Source organism: Orcinus orca, chromosome 15 (assembly GCF_937001465.1).
Source record: "Orcinus orca chromosome 15, mOrcOrc1.1, whole genome shotgun sequence".
NCBI lineage: Eukaryota > Metazoa > Chordata > Mammalia > Artiodactyla > Delphinidae > Orcinus > Orcinus orca.
Window position 1 is genome coordinate 54,563,057 of NC_064573.1, and position 23,225 is coordinate 54,586,281.

The 23,225-nt window shown below is 35.1% G+C and overlaps 1 protein-coding gene across 3 annotated transcripts in view; it reads left to right on the top strand.

The window, feature by feature from the left end:
* The window catches only part of SMCHD1 (structural maintenance of chromosomes flexible hinge domain containing 1), a 128,870-nt gene that overhangs the window by 48,127 nt on the left and 57,518 nt on the right, over positions 1–23,225 (top strand). For all 3 annotated transcript variants that reach the window (XM_049698258.1, XM_004275923.3, XM_049698259.1), the window contains 9 exons: positions 3,884–3,961; positions 4,041–4,160; positions 7,828–7,972; positions 13,380–13,476; positions 14,844–14,916; positions 16,903–17,042; positions 17,679–17,813; positions 19,784–20,011; positions 22,858–23,006. In XM_049698258.1, the coding sequence (XP_049554215.1) occupies positions 3,884–3,961; positions 4,041–4,160; positions 7,828–7,972; positions 13,380–13,476; positions 14,844–14,916; positions 16,903–17,042; positions 17,679–17,813; positions 19,784–20,011; positions 22,858–23,006 (1,165 nt within the window). The remainder of the gene's footprint in view (positions 1–3,883; positions 3,962–4,040; positions 4,161–7,827; positions 7,973–13,379; positions 13,477–14,843; positions 14,917–16,902; positions 17,043–17,678; positions 17,814–19,783; positions 20,012–22,857; positions 23,007–23,225) is intronic.

The window sequence follows — 23,225 nt, forward strand, 5'->3', positions numbered from 1 at the left end:
TTGTTTCAGATGAGAATCCTGGCCCAGTCTTTGGTAAAGGAAAAGAACTGCATATTATTGCTCATCTTGTATTTTCCTAACTTGAATCACCTTGTTTGTTAACTTGTCTGTTGTTTTTTGTGTTTTTTAACATCTTTATTGGCGTATAATCGCTTTACTATGGTGTGTTAGTTTCTGCTTTATAACAAAGTGAATCAACTATACATATACATATGTTCCCATATCTCTTCCCTCTTGCGTCTACCTCCCTCCCACCCTCCCTATCCCTCCCCTCTAGGTGGTCACAAAGCACGGAGCTGATCTCCGAGCTGATCTCCCTGTGCTATGCGGCTGCTTCCCACTAGCTATCTATTTTACATTTGGTAGTGTATGTATGTCCATGCCACTCTCTCACTTTGTCCCAGCTTACCCTTCCCCCTCCCTGTGTACTCAAGTCCATTCTCTATGTCTGTGTCTTTATTCCTGTCCTGCCCCTAGCTTCTTCAGAACCTTTTTTTTTTTTCTTTTAAGATTCCATATATATGTGTTAGCATACGGTATTTGTTTTTCTCTTTCTGACTTATTACTTCACTCTGTATGACAGACTCTGGGTCCATCCACCTCACTACAAATAACTCAATTTTGTTTCTTTTTATGGCTGAGTAATATTCCATTGTGTATATGTACACATCTTCTTTATCCATTCATCTGTTGGTGGACACTTAGGTTGCTTCCATGTCCTGGCTATTGTAAATACAGCTGCAATGAACATTTTGGTACATGACTCTTTTTGAATTACGGTTTTCTTTGTTGTTTTTGTCTTGACTGCCTGAAAGTATTTTCAATTAATATTTTCAGTAATTGTTCTATCACTATATATTGCATGTCTGGTCCATGGATTTTAAAGATGTTTAAAGACGTTTTATTCACTATGCGTTTATTTCCAACATTTATAAACTAGTCAATGGTCATGTATACTTTCATTGTATAAATGTCTTGCTAGCCTCGGCAGCAGTGAACAGTTTGACTAATTTTACTGCAGTACTCTTATTTTTGGCCTCTGTGACACTCTTTTATATTTCTCCAACTTTTTTTGATGGCTTAAAACAACATATGTTTATTATCTTACAGTTCTCTAGGTCATCCGTCCCAGGTGGACTTCACTGTGCTAAAATCAAAGTGTCAGCAGGATAGTGTTCCTTCTGGAGGTTGTAGGGAAGGCTCGCCTTTTCCACTCCTAGAAGCCACCCACATTCCTTGGCTTGTGGCCCCTTCCATCTTCAAAGCCAGCAGTGTAGCATCTTCCAGCCTCTCTGTGACTCTGACCCTCCTGCCTCTGTCTTATTTAAAACCAAAACCAAAAATACACACAGGCATACCTTGTTTAATTGTGCTTTGCTTTATTGCCATTTGCAGATACTGCATTTTTTTACAGATTGAAGGTTTATGGAAACTCTGTGTTGAGCAAGTCTATTAATGCCATTTTCCCAATGGTATTTGCTCACTTAATGTCTCTGTGTCACATTTTGGTCATTCTGGCAACATTTCAAACTTTTTCATTATTATATTTGTTACAGTGATCTGTGATTAGTGATATTTGATGTTATTACTACGACTTGCTGAAGGCTCAGATGAAGGTTAGCATTTTTTAGCAATAAAGTACTTTTTAATTGAGATATGAACATTTTATTTTTTTAAAGAAATAATGCTCTTGCACACTCAGTAGACTACAGTATAGTGTAAACATAACTTTTATATGCACTGGGAAACGGAAAAATTTATGTGATTTGCTTTATTGCGATACTTGTTTTGTTGTGATGGTCTGAAGCCAAACCTGCAATATCTCTAAGGTCTACCTGTATATATATATATTTTTTAATTAGAAGATTTTTTTTTGTTAAAGTATATATAATAGATTTACCATTTCAATTATTTTTTAAATGTACACTTTACTGTAGAGTGTTTCACATATTTGTTTCTTTGGAATGTCATTTAACTTGTTCCATTGTTTGTTCTATTTCCTGAAGACTGGAAATTACCCCAAAAGCTTAAACAGATTTAGGTTCACCACTTTTCCCCCCTAAAGCAAGAATCCATACTCCATAGCGAATTTGTGTTTCTTAGGGTATTACATCAAGAGGCATTTGATGACTGTAATTAATTGTCCTACTTTTAGTGCTGCTAAAATGGATTATTGAATTCACTTGGCTAATATGATTATAAAGTTCTCCTTTCATCCGTGATGTAATGGTTTCATCCATTAATGATTTTTGCTTAGTTATTTGGTATGCAAAATGGTGATCCCCTCATTCTTTTATTTCTTCCTAATTTATTATCCCAGTTTATTATCCTTCCTAGTTTATTTGTTAGTAATAAATTTCAGTTAGGGTCATTGGTTTACTCTGAAACACAGCTTTTATAGGAAAGGCAGTATAAAGGCTTAATCCTTTTCCTTTAATTGCAAATTACCAGTCAGGAATTGGTAAGTACTGTGGTGCTCAGAGACTGTTTTTTTTTGATTTTCATAAATGTGTTTTTCTGAATGTATGGGGTTTTATAGATTTGACATGCTTCCTTGATTTTGATGTGCTTTCATGTTTGCTCCTCTGTTCTCTTGATAAGACCCTTTTTTGTCTTTGATTTGAGCTTTCTTGCTTTCTGGCTCAAGACATCCTAGAATCTTCTTGTACATGTTTACCCTAAACCTCAATTCACCCATTACTCTTTTTTTAACATCTTTATTGGAGTATAATTGCTTTACAGTGGTGTGTTAGTTTCTGCTTTATAACAGAGTAAATCAGCTATACATATACATATATCCCCATATCTCCTCCCTCTTACGTCTCCCTCCCACCCTCCTTATCCCACCCCTCTAAGTGGTCACAAAGCACCGAGCTGATCTCCCTGTGCTGTGTGGCTGCTTCCCACTAGCTATCAGTTTTACATTTGGTAGTGTATATATGTACATGCTACTCTCTAACTTTGTCCCCGCTCCTTTCAGTGGGGAATGGCATTTAGAGGCCTGAGTGTTAGGATTGCTCATGGCCACTGGACGAAATTGTTTCTAAGCCTTTTCGATTGATAGCTAAGCATGAATATTTTTGGAAAAGAAAAAACATGAATTCATATCGATATTCTGAGTTTTTATTTAACCACTTTGATTTCATTTCTTTTATGTTGAAAATCTTGATTCTTAACAATAACAGTTAGTTACTGCTTTATCCTATAATATAGTTTCAAAATAGTGATACTTATAAAATTACTAATAGTACTATTAGATTAAATTTGACTTCTTTGAAGCGCTATTTGTCCTTAAAGTTATTAAAGTTGAAGTCAGTTGAAATAATTAAAAAAAATTTTTTAATATGGTCATATCGCCTACCTACATTTTGGTTTTGCTTATGAATTGCTTTATTTTAATTCTATTTTGTGAATATTTTAAGTCATGTAATTCCAAAGTCAAAAATAAATAACAAGGAATATTTCAGAGAAGTGATATCATCCTTCTATTTGTTTTCTTCTACTTTAGGTCTTGCTATTTTCTCTTAATAGAGCACTAGGTCTTAGAGATTACTCTATGTAAATAAAGTATGCTATTTTCCTCTTTAAGAAAACTTTTGAAGAAATGATTTTCAATGTCAAAAGAAAATTATTTCTATATTCTTTTGTTTGTGCCAGTTAAGCTTATTTACAGATACATTTTTAAGAATTGAAATAAAGGAATTTTAATCAGCTGAATGAATAAATTTTCATTATGCTATTGACTTGAATAGGATAGCTTTAGATTTTTCGAGGTTTCAAAACTACCTTAAAAAATGTATAGCAGGTAGACATTTGATGCTAGTGTGACATTTCTTATTCATGTTCTATATTTAATTTCTCAAAATTTTTTTCTTTTATTAAGCTCCAAATGGAAATAAAGAAATCATTTCACATATTAGTCAACATGGAGGAAAATGGCCTTACTGGTTTAAAAAAATGGGTGAGTTATTATTCTGAATGTTAAAAATTCTATCAGTATTACATTTACTTGAATTTTAATTTCTTCTTAATTTGTCCAGAAAATATTCAAAAGTTGGGGAATTATACATTGAAATTACAAGTTGTACTGAATGAAAGTAATGCAGACACTTATGCAGGAAGACCACTACCATCTAAAGCAATTAAATTTTCTGTCAAAGGTAAGCAAAACACCAGTATGTAACTCTGTATGCTAAAGGTGGCATTTTAAATCAAGAGGAAAACAGGTAATTTAATAAAAGATGTTTGACCAATTGTATAACCATCTTGGTCTTAGAATGGCTTTATAATTCTGCTTGGTAATCATATTCCTTATAAACGTTTGAAAGCATCATTGTTTTCTAGCTTCCCTTGTTACTGGTAGAGTCTAAAGTTATTCTGATTCCTAACTTTTGCATGTTAAACACCCTCCACTCCCAGTCCAACCGCCCCTATTCTCCCTCTTCCGCAATCCCCAGAAGTTAGGATAATTTTTTGTGTGTGTGGGGGGGTCCCAATTTCTGAAATTTTAAATTCTAGGGATTTTTCTTGAGTTACTTTGATTTCCTACTCTGTTTTTTCTTTCTACAACATCTAGTGTTAAGACGTTGGACCTCTTGACTGGTGTACTAATACTGTTTTTTCTGCTTTACATCTCTTGGTTTTATTTCTGTACTTTACAAGAGACTTCTTTAACATGATGTTCGACACTTTCTATTGAATTTTTCCTTTCTGCTATAATTTTTTTAGTTTCTGAAATATTCTCTGGTTATTCCCTTTTCAAAGTATTTTCTCCAACTTCATGGATTCAGTATCTATTAATTCTCTGAGGCTATTAATAATAGTGGCATTTTTTCTTGACGCTTTCAAACTTTATTCATAGCTTGTTTCCTCCATGTTGCTTTTTTACACGTCTGCTCTGGGTCCTTTCTATTAGATGCTCTCTTACATTACTAGTTATTTGCACACAGTTAAGAATAGAACATTCGAGAGTGTTTATATCATTTGGGGAGATTATGATAAGAGAATTTTAGGTTTTTTTCTCTTTGGCTGTTCAGATTTCCCAGAGTGGAGTGTAAACACCTGGGTGCCAGCATTTGGGGAGCCAAGCTGGGGAAGACTGTTAGAGGTTTCATATTCAGTATTTATTTTTTTAACATGTTTATTGGAGTATAATTGCTTTACAGTGGTGTGTTAGTTTCTGCTGTATAACAAAGTGAATCAGCTGTACATATACATATATCTTCATATCTCCTCCCTCTTGCGTCTCCCTCCCACCCTCCCTATCCCACCTGTCTAGGTGGACACAAAGCACTGAGCTGATCTCCCTGTGCTATGTGGCTGCTTCCCACTAGCTATCTATTTTACATTTGGTAGTGTATATATGTCCATGCCACTCTCTCACTTTGTCCCAGCTTACCCTTCCCCCTCCCCGTGTACTGAAGTCCATTCTCTATGTCTGTGTCTTTATTCCTGTCCTGCCCCTAGCTTCTTCAGAACCTTTTTTTTTTTTTTTTTTAAGATTCCATTTATATGTGTTAGCATACGGTATTTGTTTTTCTCTTTCTGACTTACTTCACTCTGTATGACAGACTCTAGGTCCATCCACCTCACTACAAATAACTCAATTTCGTTTCTTTTTATGGCTGAGTAATATTCCATTGTGTATATGTACACATCTTCTTTATCCATTCATCTGTTGGTGGACACTTAGGTTGCTTCCATGTCCTGGCTATTGTAAATAGAGCTGCAGTGAACATTGTGGTACGTGACTCTTTTTGAATTATGGTTTTCTCAGGGTATATGCCCAGTTGTGGGATTGCTCATGTTCAGTATTGATCTTTCACTTGATTTTCCTATTTTCAGTAAACTGTAATGCTTTCAGTAGTGCTGTGTCCCTTACTCCTTGGACCAACTCTTAACCTTCCCTGGAGAAGAAACCTTCCAGATATTGCTGAAGATGAGGAAGGCAGTTGACTGGCTCTGTGTGTTGAGGGGTGGGGATCTGAGGAACTGTTTCTCAAACAAACTTGAACAAGTCTTCCTTTTTTATTTCAATTTCACCCCTACTTGATAGAGCCATTCTTGAGACTTTTGAGTGTTAATATAGTGTGAATTAAATTGGCTCCCTGCTTGCTTTGTTGATGATTGAGGATTTGATTTCTTGAGTCTTTCTGCTAAGTCAGTTATACTTGCCCATATATTCTCCAGCTTTCAAATTCTGTTACTGTTGTCTTTTTTCTTGTTCATTGTTTTTGTAGGTTTAGGCCTCTTTGAAAAAAATCTCTGTAGTGCCACATTTTTATGGGGTTTTAGAGAGCTGATTTAAGTGCCTGTGATTACCTTGCCTTCTCTAATCAGACAACCACCTTGGGGAGTGTTCCTTTTTGTACATACAGATCATGTTCTTTAAATACACCTGTGGAACATTCTACAGTACGGACATGCTGTAGTTCAGCAGTTTTCTTTGATGAACATTTCAGGTGTTTCCAAGTTTTTGGCTGTTACAAATCACATTCCTATACGGAAAAAAATTATGATGCTTTGTGTACAAGTGCTTGAATATCTCTAGAGTGGATACCAAGAAGTAGAATTGCCAACTGCAATGTGTGTGCTTTAACATTTTATACATATTTACTGTCAGGTTGCCCTCCCAAAAGGTTTTGTACCCTCATCAACAGACTGAAGGTTCTTGTTTCCCTATGCTCATTCCTGGCTAACCTATATTATAATATTTAGCCTAGTTGGTGGTTAAATTATTTAATTATTTGGTTGTGTACCTCTTCTAGCCTTTATTGGACATTGTCATCTGTGAAAGTCTGTTCCTTTACTATGCCTATTTCATTTTATTTTTAATTTTTTAAAATTTATTTTATTTACTTTTGGCTGTGCTGGGTCTTTGCTGCTGCTGCGCACGGGCTTTCTCTAGTTGCACGGAGCGAGGGCTACTCTTCATTATGGTGCGCAGGCTTCTCACTGCAGTTGCTTCTCTTGTTGTGGAGCATGGGCTCTAGGCGTGCCGGCTTCAGTAGTTGTGGCACTTGGACTCAGCAGTCATGGCTCACAGGCTCTAGAGTGCAGGCTCAGTAATTGTGGTGCATGGGCTTAGTTGCTCTGTGGCATGTGGGATCTTCCCAGACCAGGGATCAATCCCGTGTCCCCTTCATTGGCAGGCGGATTCTTAACCAGTGTGCCACCAGGGAAGTGCCTACTATGCCTATTTTAATAGTGTAAAGCTGTAGTTCTCAAATTTAAGTTTTACCTGAACCACCTGCTGGGCTTACTAAAATGCAGACTGGTGGGCCTCACTCCTGGAGTTTCTGACTCAGTAGGATGATGTGAGCCCTCGAATTTGCATTTCTAATAATTTCCCAGGGGATGACTTGAAACTGTTATCTTTATAGGAAGTTTTAATGTATTGTGGATTTTAATCCTTTATTGCATACGTTGCAAGTACTTTCTCATATAGAGCTTCTCTGTTAACTTTGTATCTAATAAAATATTTTGAACTTTATCAAATACATCGTTGTATAGCTGTTGAGTATTGTGTTTTGCCTTAGTTTTTCCTATGATAAAATTATAAACATATTCCTTTATTATATTCGAAAATTTCATAGTTTAAAAACACATTTATCTCTATCTCTAGACTTTTATACATGGTGTGAGATAAAGTTCTAGCTTTATTATTTTCACAGGTGGATTATAGATATAATTTATATAAACTTTGCACAGATTTAAAATGCCATCTTTATTGTAGTCTAATCTTCCATATATATAATGGATGTTTCTACCTACAATGAATCTTCTGACCGATGAATTTTCTTTTCATGTTTATTTTTTTTTATTAAGAGGGTAAACCAGAGAAATTTTTATTTGGTCTTTTGGATCTTCCTTTTCGTGTTGGAGTCCCATTCAATATCCCTCTGGAGTTTCAGGATGAATTTGGTCATACTAGTCAACTATCAACTGATATTCAGCCAGTTTTTGAAGCAAGGTAATCTGAGTTTTCATATTTGCTAAGTATTCACTTTTTTCTTTTTTTAGCTTAAATTATTTATGTTCGGTTAACTTCAGATTTATTATTTAAAATGCTTAGTGGATATTTTATGATATCTGGGGGATTTGTTTAGTCCCAGTCTATTCTCTGTGGCTGTAGTGTCATACATACATTACCTCAATAAAGTTTGTTTTGACTGAATTTACTGTTACAGTTGTTTGGGTGAGACTGATATAGTTCTGTCTTAGTCCATTTCTTTTTGCAAGTATAATATGACTTCTCCTGGCAATTTTATAAACCATACCATGTTTATTTTGTTGTTTGCTTAGAAATTATGGCCATTTAAACTTAGTGGTTACCTACTGGTAGGTTTTTAACCTGCTAATAAAATTTATTTTGGTTTGCTTTTAAAACCATAGCAATAAAGTTTACACTTTCCATGGAAATTGTGTCCTTCCTTAGAATTTGCCTTTACTTAAGAGCTCTATAGAGTGACATGATTGGCTTATATTAAAAAATAGCCCTGAAAAACAATGTGTCCAGTTATATAATTGAGGATGTTCATTGTTTTCCATTACCTTTTTTTGAGGTGCCTAGGATGAATTCTTGTTTTTCAAATTTCTGCCAAATTTGTCGTTTTTGGAGACACTGTTTTTTTTTTGGCCGCGCTGCGAGGCACACAGGATCATACCTTAACCAGGGATTGAACCCCGTGCCCCCTGCAGCGGGAGCGCAGTTTTAACCACTAGACTGCCGGGGAAGTCCCTGGGCCCATATTTTAATGTATGCTTTTGCTATCGCCGTGTACTTTTTTCCCCTGTTGGTGTAATTGTTCACTCTTTTAATCATTTGACTACGTACTGTATTCCAGGCATTTGCCAGCTGGAGATATAGAAGTGAATAAGAGCATAGTATTTGCCTTCTAGAAGCTCACAGACTAGTTTAGTGTCCAGATTTATACCATGATTAAGTTCCTGAAAAACAAAACAGAGTTACAAAAAATATTGAAAATGAGTTGCAAAAAGTGATTTTGACATATTATATTCATTTGAATATTAAACCATAATGGAAGAGTTGAATACTTAAGCATCTATGTGCTTAATAAGAAACACTAAAAATAATGTCTAGTCACAAATGGAAAATATTTGTGCATTAGTTGACCCCTGTTTTCAATTAAACTTCCTTCTTATCCTTGATAGGACATTCTTACACACACAGTCTCTATCACACGTACATACTGGTAATTAAGATTTAGGGCTTAAAAAAAAATCTTGGTGGCCTGGCTATGTGAATTTACCTTCAGTAAATTTGTTTGTTTTTTTTCTCAGTGTTAACTAAATTAAACAAAAAATCATTCACACATGTAGCCTAAAGAATCAAATAGTTGGATGAGGTTTATATAAAAAAAGAGTAGTTCCTCTGCCCTCTCCACCCCACCCACAATCGACTTCTCAGAACCACTTTCAGCTTTCTTACTTGAATGTTTTGGTACCTATTGCACATATCTAAGTAACTTTTTTTTTTTTTTTTTTTTTTTTGCACTGTGTGGGCCTCTCACTGTTGTGGCCTCTCCCGTTGCGGAGCACAGGCTCCGGACGCGCAGGCCCAGCGGCCATGGCTCACGGGCCCAGCTGCTCCGCGGCATGTGGGATCTTCCCGGACCGGGGCACGAACCCGTGTCCCCTGCATTGGCAGGCAGACTCTCAACCACTGCGCCACCAGGGAAGCCCTCTAAGTAACTTTTATATTGTTACTTCTTGATTCTTCAGTTTTAAGCATTATCTCTTGACTTATGGAAGATGAGGACACACTCTCTTGTTGCTACTTACATTACAAATAAACCTCCTTCCTATTCCCACATTCTTCATTAAAGTTGTATTCTGGCTTGATCAGTATTTAGTGCTTGCTTTATTATGATTATGTAAGTGCTAATTACTTTCTTCATTGCACAACTGTTGTTCTTTTTTTCTTTGCTAAGTAACTCTCTGCCAGTTGCCTGGTCTCTTCTCAAGATGCTTGGTACATAGATAACCTATCAGTTTCATATTTTTTTCTCTGTTTATTTATTTTTGGCTGCATTGGGTCTTCGTTGCTACACGTGGGCTTTCTCTAGTTGCGGCGAGTGGGGGCTACTCTTCGTTGCGGTGCGTGGGCTTCTTATTGTGGTGGCTTCTCTTGTTGTGGAGTATGGGCTCTAGGCATGCAGGCTTCAGTAGTTGTGGTACGCAGGCTCAGTAGTTGTGGCTCACGGGCTTAGTTGCTCCACGACATGTGGGATCTTCGCAGACCAGGGCTCAAACCCATGTCCCCTGCAAGGGCAGGCGGATTCTTAATCACTGCACCACCAGCGAAGTCCCTCAGTTTCATACTCTTGTAGACATCTTTCTTGGAACTTTGCCATGTGCTCTGGTCTGGATCAGTTGTTCTTACGCTTGTTACATTTGTCCTTCTGTGATCTTCCTTCACTTTCATCCTGGGAGTACCCTTTGTCTTTTGTGTTGGGGAAATATAGTAAAAACAAAACCTACTGTCAAGCTAGAAAACTTCTTCACAAAGGTAGAAGAGAAAGAAGACAATTTTGTTATTGAATAATCAGTAAACCAGAATGTGATTATTCTCATCACAATCTGATAGAGATTGCAAGGAAGGAAATCTTACTCTGTTACATGGGTAAGTAAATAAAATCTATCACATTCATGTTTTCAAGAAAAATTGCTAAGTATCTTTATGACTGGGAGTAGAGTTTGCAATTTGGAGTCAATTGATCAGAAGTTAGGCCCAGGAAACTGGGAGATAGGGGTTTACCTTTATTGATGATTAAATTTCGTAGAGTTCGCTCTCAGGTCCTTGAGGAAACATTCCTGAATTTGTGAGATTGTTAAGTAGCTTATTTTATTTAGCATTTAACCTTCCCTGGGTCTTCAATTTTGAAAGAATCCCTTGTCCCTTACCTTCTGCTGGAGTACATTATTCACTAGTTTCCTAAGAAAGGATTTACATGTAAGATAAAATTATTGCTCTGAAAATGTCTGTATTCTACTTGATTGATTTAATTGAAAGTTGAACACTACTTTCCATCGAAAGTATAAAAACATTGCTCCATTTTTGCCTTTTAGCTTCTCCTGTTGCTGATAAATTTAAACTTGTTCTGATTAACTTTCCTTTTTATGTTTCCTATGTATTCTGTCTGGAAGCTTATAGGGACCCACTTTTAATTCTCAACAGGGCAAAATTTTATAATGGTACATCTTTGTATAGGTCTCTTCATTATTTGAAGTACTTCATTTTCTACCTTCCATCATCACGGTTTTCTCTTTTTTTGAGGGGGGGGATCCTTATTTATTTGATGATGTACCTTTGGGACTGGTTCTCTGATTTTCCTAATTTTTCCATTTTTCTTAATCTTTCTGTGTTTTTGTTTTACTTTTAGACAGACTTTCTCAATTTTATGTTTATATCTTTCCATTGAGTTTTTCCTTTTGCTGTATTTTTAATTTCCAAGTGTTCTTCCTGGTTCTCCGAATGTTCTTTTGTAGATTCTGTTCTTGTTTTATGAATGTAACACATTTTTTTTTTTTTTTTTGCTGATAAATGGTAGTTTTTAAAAAAAGGTTACCTACACTGATAATGTTTATTGTCTCCAAGTTAGTTGCTTTTTATTTGTTGGATTTTGATCTGTTTCTTCATATATCTGGTTAATCTTTGGTCATCTGCTTTTATATCTGATGGAGAACTAAAATGCACATAGGAGTTTGGGAGAGGCTGTTGAGTGTGAGAGTTTGGGAGAGGCTGTTGAGTGTGAACTCCACTACAGGATGATCTGTCTGTAACATTTTGTTGGGGGAAATCCTGTTGTATCTTGAGGTCTTTTTCTTGGGCTGGGTAGTTTGCTCAAAGAACAATCTTTAGTCTCTTGCCTGGAGGGGAATAATTTGGCTGTCCAGGTTCCTAGCCAGTCCAAGAGCAAGACTAGGGTAGGAATGGGAATGAAAAGGTCTCAGTATCCCTATGCGGTCCGTTCAGGATTACCCTTGTATTCTTTTTAGTATTTTACCCTTTCCTGTGACTTACTTTTTGTGCCCAGGTTCACAGATTCTCTGCTTAAACCTTTTCAGAGAATAATTTTCCAGTCATCTGCCAGAGGTGGAGAGGGGAGATCTGGGGATCGAAATTTTAATCAACCCCCCACCTTTTTTTTTTTTGGCCTTTCTTTTTGGCCCTGCTTCTAGGGGTACCTAATAACACCAGTTCCTTAATGGTACCTGGGAATTCTGTGGTATATATTGGTTTTGAGCTTCTTCCATTGCTGTTTCACAGTTCAGTTTTCTTGGGAAGTTACTAGGTCATTTGCCACTTGTCTATCCTTTTTTCTAGCAGATAATTTCTATTGTCCTTGTCTCTTCTTCCATACCTCCCATATCTTTGCCTTTAAAAGTAAATAAAAGGAATCCCTTTGTTCTTATATTAATGAGGCTTTAAGAGATAGTGAAAGTAGATGTCTGTGGTTAATGTCCATCTTTCTCAGGGAGTTTATTTTACCTTACATGCCTCTTTAGAGCTTTTTTCAAACAAGCCATGTTATTTAATTTTTACAGCTTATTCAGATAATATCTAAATATTTAATTTCATTCTTCAGAAAAATTAGGTCTTTTCTCCATCATGGTATATCTTTCCTCCTTTTTTATCACCTTACCCTTTACAGAGTAAAATGTTGACACTGTAAGTATCTACAGGTGGTCAAAGGTGGTTTAGGAATCACATTACTCATAGTAGTAGATTAGAGGGTCTCAGTATACATCCTAGCAAGGTTACATTAGCACAAGGCTGCACTTAATTATTTGGACTTTATCTAAAATTGCCATTCAGTTTAATAGGTGCCAGAAAGTCTCTAAAATCCCTGTGGGTGAAGGATTTGAAAGAATCCAGGACAAAGTCTGTAGACATCTTTAAGCCTGATCGATTTGGATGTTTCATTTTCTTTGGCCTGTATACATGGCCTAGCATTTCATTGTTTCCTACCTTGTATCTTTACTCACTGCACGAATGGTATCACTTATTAATACTTGTTGGATCATTTTTCTTTGTAAAAATCTCATGGGAATTTGCTTCTGTTCATTTATTTCTCTTTTAAAAAAATACAATTTTATTAGAAAAATGAATTAAAAATGAGAATGTCATATGAGAAGACAAACACATTTGCAGCAGGAATTCCCTGGCAGTCCAGTGGTTAGGACTTCGTGTTCTCACTGCTGAGGGCCCGGGTTCAATCCCTGGTCAGGGAACTAAGATCCTGCAAGCCATGTGGCACAGCTAGAAAAAAAAAAAGAAAGAAAAGAGAAAAGAACATTTGCAGCTTATTTGTAGGTAATGGAGGGAAAGTTAAAAAATAATTTATTTTTTCCAGTGGTTTATCTTTACATTATGAAGAAATAACCAATGGCCCAAATTGTGTCATTCGAGGTGTTACAGCTAAGGGCCCTGTAAACTCTTGTCAAGGCAAGGTAAGCATTGTACATACATGTTATAATGCATGTTATTTCTTATATGGTAAAAATGAAATTGGAAATTTAAAAACCTATTTTTGTGACAAGATGACAGTAATGTCAGGTTCTTAGGAATTAATCAGGATCATGTCACCCGACATACCATTACCATTTACATCTCTTGAGAAGACCAGCATATTTGCTGCTGTTGTTTGTTAAACGTTTATGAATTAAATATTTTCAACTGTCTTCATTTTCATTCCAGTCTTTTTGCATTCAAAGCCGTTTACAACAGTTATCTAGTACTATGTTGCTTCTTTCTTCTCTGTAAGTTTTTCCATTTTTCAATGTTTTTCTTAGAATAGGAACAAAAATATGAGAAACTTTAGCTCACTTCTGTAAAAGTATTGGGTTTGGTATTTGTATAAGGGAAGTGTTTTGGGAGGAATAAGGTTAGAGATAGTAAAGACAAACTCCAATAAGGTAATTTTTCAGTTAAGTATATAAAGTAGCTAATAGATTAATATGACTAATGTGAACACTGTGGCTAGTAACTTAAGTATTGTGTTACTTTTTTTCCATTGTATCATTACCTTCAATATATATTTTAAAAATTTTCCCTATCAAAATAACGTTTAAAATAGAGCATGTAAGTTTAAGTACTGTATACTATACTGCATTGTATAACCTAATCAAATTAAAGAGCAAGTTCTGTACATCTTTCTGAATTAAGCTTTTTCTGGAAAAAGAACTTGAAAAGCGTGGAAAATTTGACTTTAGTAAGATAAACTTGCTAAAAAGATTTCTAGATTTTAAAAACCTTCTTATTTTGAAATAATTATGTTTTACAGAAGAGTTTCAGAGATGGTATAGAGAGTTCACATATACTCTTCACCCAGCTTCCTCTACTAACATCTTATACAACTATTATATATTTATCCAAACTAAGAAGTTAACATTGATATAATACTATTAACAAAACTCTGGGCTTTAACATTTTCCCAGTTTTTCCACAATTATTTTTCTATTCCAGGATCTAATCTAGAACACTGCATTGTTTTTAGATATGTCTAGATATTGGGTTATTTCCATTTCACTACTTTCCACATTTTTTATAGTGCCCATCCTAATTCTGATAATTATTCAGAGGTTATGCCTTTTGAATTCAAAGATAGTATTATCTATAAAGAAGGCAATATAAATCAGTTTTTTCACCTGCATCTCTTTCATATATATATATGATAATTTTAGTCAATATAAATTTGCTGAGTAGATTTCTATAATGGTATGAAAATGAAAAGCAAAAAGTAAATCAGAATTGAGGTAGTAAATTACTTAAGTATTTATTTAGGACTTAAATTTAATTAAAATAATTTTTTCAACAGAATTTTAATCTGAAGGTTATTTTTCCGGGTTTAAAAGAAGACTCACAGATTCTGAAAATTAGATTACTGCCAGGTAATATTACTTTAAGAAATATTCCTAATTACCTTTTAAATAATATTCTTATGATAAAATATAATGACACTTATAAAGGTGAAGTGTTTTTTGGTTTGGATATGGTACAAATCTTGAAAATACATTTGAATGACAAACATAGTGCTAACAGAAATGACCAGTTAAAAATAAAAGACAGGAAAACGTTTAGAAAGACTTGAGTGAAGTTCTAAAAATAATCTTGGGAGAAAAATGTGAATATTGAAACTATATTGGGGAACTGTTCTTAAGGATATACTAATGAGACTTACGTTAGAACTGGATCTGTCCTTTTTCTGATATAACTAAATATTTAATATTTTAAGAAGGAAAGTTTCTTATGCTTTTATGTTGTTAATTTGAATAATGATTTATCAACTCGTAAATGAAGTTGCAGTAAAGTTAGGGTAGAAAAAGCCAGCTAATTTGAGAATCAGTCTATTGTGGAGGTTCAAAGAGTATATTCTAGCATCGGCCCTTCTGCGTTTGAATCTAAGCTCTGACACTTACCAGTGAGGTACACTTGTTCTGTGCCTCGGTTTTCTCATGTGTAAAATGAGAAAATACATAATTCACAGGGTTTTTGTGAGGATTAAATGAGTTAATATGGGCAGCCCTTACTTTGCATGGTTTCAGTGGTAACTCAGTGGAGGATACACTTCCAATATGCATGAGTTCTCATTAACACAGTACTGTGCAGAGTGAGAAGTGCATATGCTGTACAACACCTAGAACAGGACTTGTTATGAAAGTTTTAGCTCTAATATTAATAATACTGAGATCATATCTTTGTCCATATATGACCTTTTTTACTGGTTTTAATGAAAAGAAACAAAATAGCTATTTCCTTTCACAAATTCGTGTAGTTTGAGCTTTCCCTGAGGCATGAATTGATTTAGAAGTAAAGATTGGCCCATTGGTAGACGTATAAGAAAAAACTGTTATGTGTTAATACTTACTTACAATGCTTTTATTTTAAGAGGTTAGCTAAAACGTATGGATTACTCAAATCTACTCAAAGGAAATTCTTATTAACCAGATAGTTCTAATATTTTTTTAGAATTTGCGAGTAAACGTGGTAAAGTAGCAAGTGGGACTGTGTAGTGATAATGGTCAAGAGGTTTCAAATTACAAAATTAGGATCTAACCTGAGTCTGCCATTTAGTAGCCATGTGACCTGGACAGAATACTTAATCTCTCTGGGTCCCAGTTTCCTCATCCATAAAATGGGGATAATAATATTACCTTCTTGATCAAGATCATTGTAAGGATTCTGAGAACAGAGTTGGCATATGGTAAAAACACTGTTCTTTGATATAACTGTTCTTTGTAAACTTGTGTTCCCATTATTTAGCATAAATTGTATTTTAAAATATCAGTGTTTATAGGGCACATCAGGTCATCTTGCTGCAGAAATATAAACCCTCTTTTATTAGTTTAGAGGAAACTTGTGGTGCAGCTTGCTTAGGATATCAAAGTGTTGTGGGCAGTCTTAACAAGTAAGTTATCTGGTTATGTCATTATATGAACTGATCCTTTGAACAAAATTACCTGAGACAGGTATGTAGTGTGCCTGAGAAATCAGTCTCATTGTGTAAAGTTAAAAGTAGTAAATAAAAAAGTAGTTTAATAAACTTTTATTTTTATTCTTGAATACTTTTTTCCAGAATCTTTTTAGTATTTCACGTTTGGGTGATTTCTAACATGAGTTATCACCATGTCTTAGCTTGTTACATAAAACTAAGTCTAGACATCAAACATTTTAATATAATTGAGACCACTCTCGTGATGTATAGAATATATGCATTTGGGGGATAGAAATGATTAAACATGGATATTTCTTTTTTCTCTCTTGGCATTATTTAAAAGATATTAAAACTTGAAATGTTAAAAGCTGTTTCTTTTGCTGTTTTAACATTTCAGTTTTAGAAACTTGAATCTCTATTTTATTATATAATTTTCTGGTAGGTCCCCCTCATCGATTGAAAGTGAAACCTGATTCTGAAATTTTAGTTATAGAAAATGGAACAGCTTTCCCATTTCAGGTAGAAGTTTTGGATGAATCAGACAATATAACAGCACAACCAAAATTGATTGTTCATTGTAAGGTAAGCTGTTATAAGATAAAGAATATGTAGATTTTGAGTCCCGTGGTACTAAATGGAAATCACTAAATCACTATATCTTTTGGCTCCTTCATAGTAAGCCTTATATTATATCTAGATTGTGTAATGATTATTCCATGGAGAAATTTTTGGGCTATCTCATTGTCAATAGTTTTCAGCATCCCTAAGCCAGTAATGATGCCAGCTGTGCCAAGTATTGGACCACAGATTCCTCCCCTCTCCTTCCTTAGTCCATCCTCCTCATTTCAGATGAAGTATTTAATTTATGAGTAGGATGGTGGAAATATCCTTTAGGATTGGGGATGGATGGATAAATGAATATGAGTAAAAGAGCACAAAAAGGAAAGGAAAACCCAAATAGGTGGTGTTAAAAAAGAAAGAATAATGGTTTAGGAAGTTGGTTTTTCTTCCAAAATCAACAAATTTTACCTAGAATTATAGAAACTTACTCTTTTCATTCAGAAATTGTCTAGTATATTAGTGAATTATATTTATAGTTTTCTAATTTATAGCCGGAAATAGTAGCTGTACTAAATTGTTTGAAAATTTAAATAACAGTTATTGAATAATAAGTTACATTTGATTGAGGTCTTAAATTATTTTGTACGCTTCCAATAGTTTTCAGGTGCTCCAAACCTTCCACTCTATGTTGTGGATTGCAGTAGTTCTGGAACCAGTATTTTGTCAGGACCAGCAATTCAAGTTCAGAATATCAAAAAAGACCAGACGCTTAAAGCAAAAATTGAAATACCTGTAAGTTGTTACTGTTATTCATTGGTATTATATTGAGTCTTCATACAAATATTCTTTAACAGCTTTATAATATTTTATGTAAAGTTGTTTGGCTTTTTAAAATGAGATATTTGTGATTCTTCTGGCCAGAGGCAAGAAAAGGCAAAAATGAAATGGTATAGTAAATAACATTTTGTATCAAATATTAGTAATTTTCTTGATCAAACCTTTTATAATATCTATAGCTATTATTGATTACATGTTCCTAAAATTTTTTTTTCCTATATTAAAATGTGACAATTATCAGTTTTATTTTATTCTCTTATTTCTTACAGTTTACACTTGTTTGTTAGAAAGTTTGGTAAATGTCCCTATGGAACCACCACTGAAGGAAGGATATATGAACATTTAATATGTGTGTATAATTAACAAAGTAAATACATGGTTTTTCAGTAGTGTTTTCCTATAAAGAGATTGCTGTGTTAATGTGCCAGTAGGATACTGGTTATTGGATATACATCATGGCTGAAGGTGAAGCCAGCCTAGAGAAGGACAGGCAGTTGATACAAGCATTTGGTTTCCTAAGACTGCTAAATGGGATAACAAATAGTTATACAAGTAAAATACCTAAATGTGATTTCTTCATAATTGATATGGTTAGTAGATGATAAATTACTTGATCAGTTGATTAACCAATGTTTTTCCTACTAAGTATATATCAGCTAACATATCTTGAGCCTCAAAAGGGTAAAAGCTTTTATTTTTTTACATTAGAATGAAATGATTTGACTTTATTCTAATTCTTTTCTTTTGATGCTGGTTATATTTGATAATCTTCAAATATTTGTTATGCATTTCCTTTTTTCAATAATGTGGGCAACATATTTTTGAGCATACCATATCTTGCAAAAGATCAGGAGATTCAGGAAAAAGACTTGGAGTTAGGGAGAAATCTGGGCTTGAGAGCAAGAGAGCATTTACATATAATTATGTAAATACTACAGAGCAGCAACAGGCAGAACCAAGAGTCCTGGTCAGTTAAGACAAAGACCAAGGTATATCTTGTAACCTGCAGTTAGAACATATTATCCAAAAGCAGTGACTCTTAAGTTTGAGCCAGGCAAATAAGATGTGCTTATAATAGGGGATGGATTATTTGCCTGATACTCTGTGAGGTAGGAATTTTGAATATGTCATTGTTCATGTGAATGGGCTTCAGTAAAATGACTGCAACTGGATGAGGAAGGAGACATGAGTGAAATAGGATTGTAGAGGTATTTTAAGCTTAGACTTATGTGAATTTTTTGTATCCTGTGAAATGCACTACACCTAGATTCTGAAATAATTATGTAGTGTTTTAATTTTGTGTGCCTAAAATCAATTTATGTAGCACACAAGCTCATCGTTACTGATCTTTGGAACACTGATATGCCCATAACAAATTATAAATATGCCAGCTCAACCTTTAGGGGCATCTAGAGTCCTCATCTAGCTACAAGCAACTCTGTCCACTCACCCCAACGTAAAATGAATTGAAAAAGCTCTAGAAGCTCATTAAATGACATTTTATTGCAATATTTATCTTTAATTTATGGAAAATTCTTAATTTATTACACCTTTATTTTTATTAATAAATGCTGGTCACCAAATCTGTGTCATATGATTAAAATTTCACAGGTTTGCAACACTTTTAAGTAAGTTTACAAATAAAGGGGAAGGAAGTTCTTTTAAGTCCAGATATGCTAGTTTTTGGTTTTAAGAATGTGGCCCCTGTCATTATTTATAACTTGATGGTATAAAATATGGAATTATTAATACTGTAGTATCCTCTTAATGAGAAAATCTATGAATGTTAACAGTATATAAGATGATCTCTCATAATATTGGAAATAAATTCTTAAGCAATATGGAAGATTCACCATTAAAGCCAAAAACTGTGTTTTCATTACAGATGTCATTCAGTATATATTTGTGTTTTCCTCTCTTCCTAGAGTTGTAAAGATGTGGCACCTGTGGAGAAGACTATTAAGTTGCTTCCCAGTAGCCATGTTGCAAGATTACAGATATTCAGTGTAGAAGGACAAAAGGCAATCCAGATCAAACATCAGGATGAGGTTAATTGGATAGCAGGAGATATTATGCATAACCTTATTTTTCAAATGTATGATGAAGGAGAAAGAGAAATCCATATAACATCAGCTTTAGCAGAGAAAATTAAAGTAAGTATCTCAAACAGATTGTTTATTTGCAAGAATTCTGTTCATTTTCTTGCTTGGAAGACTCTGTACAAGTTTTATAGGCTATCCTCTAAGAAGAAGCTTATCAAAGAAAAATAGTACTGTTATATAAAATCCCGGGCTAAATAAGATACTTTTTCATGCACTAGATTGAAATGTTGAATGATTCATGTGTGACAAATTCATGCTTAGAAAAATGATTTTGACACCTAAACAAAATTCCAGTCCTGATGAACTGTATTTCTATACTCAGAATCAAGATCACCACTTGACCAAAGCAGTGTTTGTCTGTTTTGTAAATTTTATTTATTTATGGCCGTGTTGGGTCTTCGCTGCTGCACACAGGCTTTCTCTGGTTGCGGTGAGCAGGGACTCTTTGTTGCGGTGCACGGGCTTCTCATTGTGGTGGCTTGTCTTTGTTGCAGAGCACAGGCTTCAGTAGTCATGGCTTGCAGGCTCTAGAGCGCAGGCTCAGTAGTTGTGGCGCACGGGCTTAGTTGCTCTGTGTCATGTGGCATCTTCCTGTACCAGGGATCGAACCTGTGTCACCTGCATTGGCAGGTAGATTCTTAACTACTGTGCCACCAGGGAAGTCCCCAACCAAAGCAGTGTTTTTGTAGCTATTCTGAAGGCACTAAATAAAAAGTCTGTTAAAGGAAAATGGTAAAACAGTATTGTTAACTACAGACTCCTGATTTGGCCATTTGAAATTGGTATAGCAGTCTCTGAAAGTGTGATCCTTAGACAATGCTTTTGTCAGTTCTCAGTAGCTTCAGATGGTCCTCATAGACCTGCCATCTAAATGTATCATTTGTTCCTTGATAGGGTAAATCTATATGTTGAAACTTTAACAGCTCACTTAACAGAGAACCAAATCAAAATGGTTAGAGTTTTTAATTAATTAATTTTATTTATTTATTTATTTATTTTTGGCCATGCCATGTGTCTCGTGGGATCTTAGTTCCTCGACCAGGGATCGAACCTAGGCCCTCGGCAGTGAAAGTGTGGAGTCCTAACCACTGGACCACCAGGGAATTCCACTCTTTTGCACTGCTGTATTCTGTAGCCATCCTGAGTCTCCAAATATAGGATCTGATATTTTAAAAGAATTGTTTACCAGGATTCAGCTGACATTATTTTTTAAATCTTACTTGGAATAACCCTTGCTCCAGCCAGTTTATTTTCCTCTCCATAATGAGGGAAGGGAGGATTTCAAGATAAATAATCCTTATCCTGCTTGGAAGGGAGGCAAGCCATTTTTATCTCTGTCAGCAGATTTGAAGGCAAGTAGTTTAAAAGTGGTACCAGCAACCTAGCTTCTGAACTGATTCCTTGCTTTCTCATAATGTTTCCACAGTTTACTTTCATGTTAAGGGTAAGGAGAAACATTGACTTCAGAGCCTTTTTCTGTATATAACCTTCTTTTTGCCATTCTCTAAGCTCATGGCCAGCTTTTGACACATTTTGCCTCAATTCTAGTAGTTATATATTTCTTGGGTTCCAAACATTTTAAAACATGCACCTTTATTGATAATAAAGGATATTAAATACTTTTATTAAATGTATATGCTTAAAGTGGTTTTGTAGTCTTTAGCGAATTCTCCAGTATTGAGGAAAGTCAACCCAAACTGACGTAGGAATTCATTGAAAAGAGAGCACAACTAGGGTGAGAGAAGAAAGCCTTTTTGTGTAACTCCTGCTTGCTGCTTCCATTATTTAAAAAAAAGGAAAAAAAGGTATGATAAAGAATAAAAATACGGTTTAAAAAGGTAACTAAGAGGACTCCTCTGGTGGCGCAGTCATTAAGAATCCACCTGCCAATGCAGGGGACATGGGTTCGAGCCTTGGTCCTGGAAGATCCCATATGCCGCGGAGCAGCTAAGCCTGTGTGCCACAACTGCTGAGCCTGCGCACTAGAGCCCGCGAGTGACAACTACTGAAGCCCGCGCACCTAGTGCCCGTGCTCCATAGCAAGAGAAGCCACCACAATGAGAAGCCTGTGCACCACAACGAAGAGTAGCCCCCGCTAGCCGCAACTAGAGAAAGCCCGCGCGCAGCAATGAAGACCCAACGCAGCCAAAAATAAACAAATAAATTTATTTTTTAAAAAAAAAAGGTAACTAAGAAAGAACATAAACTAGGATTAAAATATTAGAATATCAATGATTTAAGAATCACAACTATAGAAGGCTAAAAGCATAAAGTTGAGGTAAAAATTCTTAAATAGAAAGGATTGGAAGTTTAAAAGGATAGTGTAGGGTAATCAACTTAAAAAATGGATCAGGTAACAAAATATGGAATTTAAGAGATATAAAGTTAAAATTAGAGCTGAAAACATTCCAGAGTGGATTAAGATCAAGATGTGACCAGGCTGCTAAGTACATTAGTGGATTTAACTTTTTTTCTCACCTTGCTGAATCAGGTCCACTTAGATCTCATTTAAAACCTGTATTAATAAGATTCTTTTCAAAAAAACAGAGTGACTGTTAATTCTCAGAATTGATCACATGATTTGATTGACATGATTTTTTTAAAACTATAATGACCACAGTGATAATCTTGTGACAAAAGCTAAAGAAATGACTTAGGAATATTTATTTTATTGCATTGAAAGATATGGTGGCAACATTATCAGGAAAGACAATGAGGAAGATACTTTTTTATTATAGTAATATATGAACGACCATCATTTCTGGTCATCAGGGGCTTTTTCCTTAGAGGTGGGGAGGATGGGTTATAATTTTAAGAGTCTTTGGTAAGATAAGTGGCAGTTGGAAGGCATTAGATTAAGCTTTATATTATTATTAAATATATAATTTTTCTTCTAGGTTAACTGGACTCCTGAGATTAACAAAGAGCACTTACTAAAGGGTCTGCTTCCTGATGTACAAGTACCAACATCTGTAAAAGATATGCGCTATTGCCAGGTTTCGTTCCAAGATGATCATGTGTCTTTGGAAAGTGCATTTACAGTAAGGTTTGTGGGCATATTATATTTTGAGGTATTTCAAAATTCAGCATATGGCGACAAAAGTGCTTTTCTCCAAAGCACACATGCCAAAGTTGGTTTTTTTTGTTTTTTTTGCGGTACGTGGGCCTCTCACTGTTGTGGCCTCTCCCATCGAGGAGCACAAGCTCCGGACGCGCAGGCTCAGCGGCCATGGCTCACGGGCCCAGCCACTCCGCTGCATGTGGG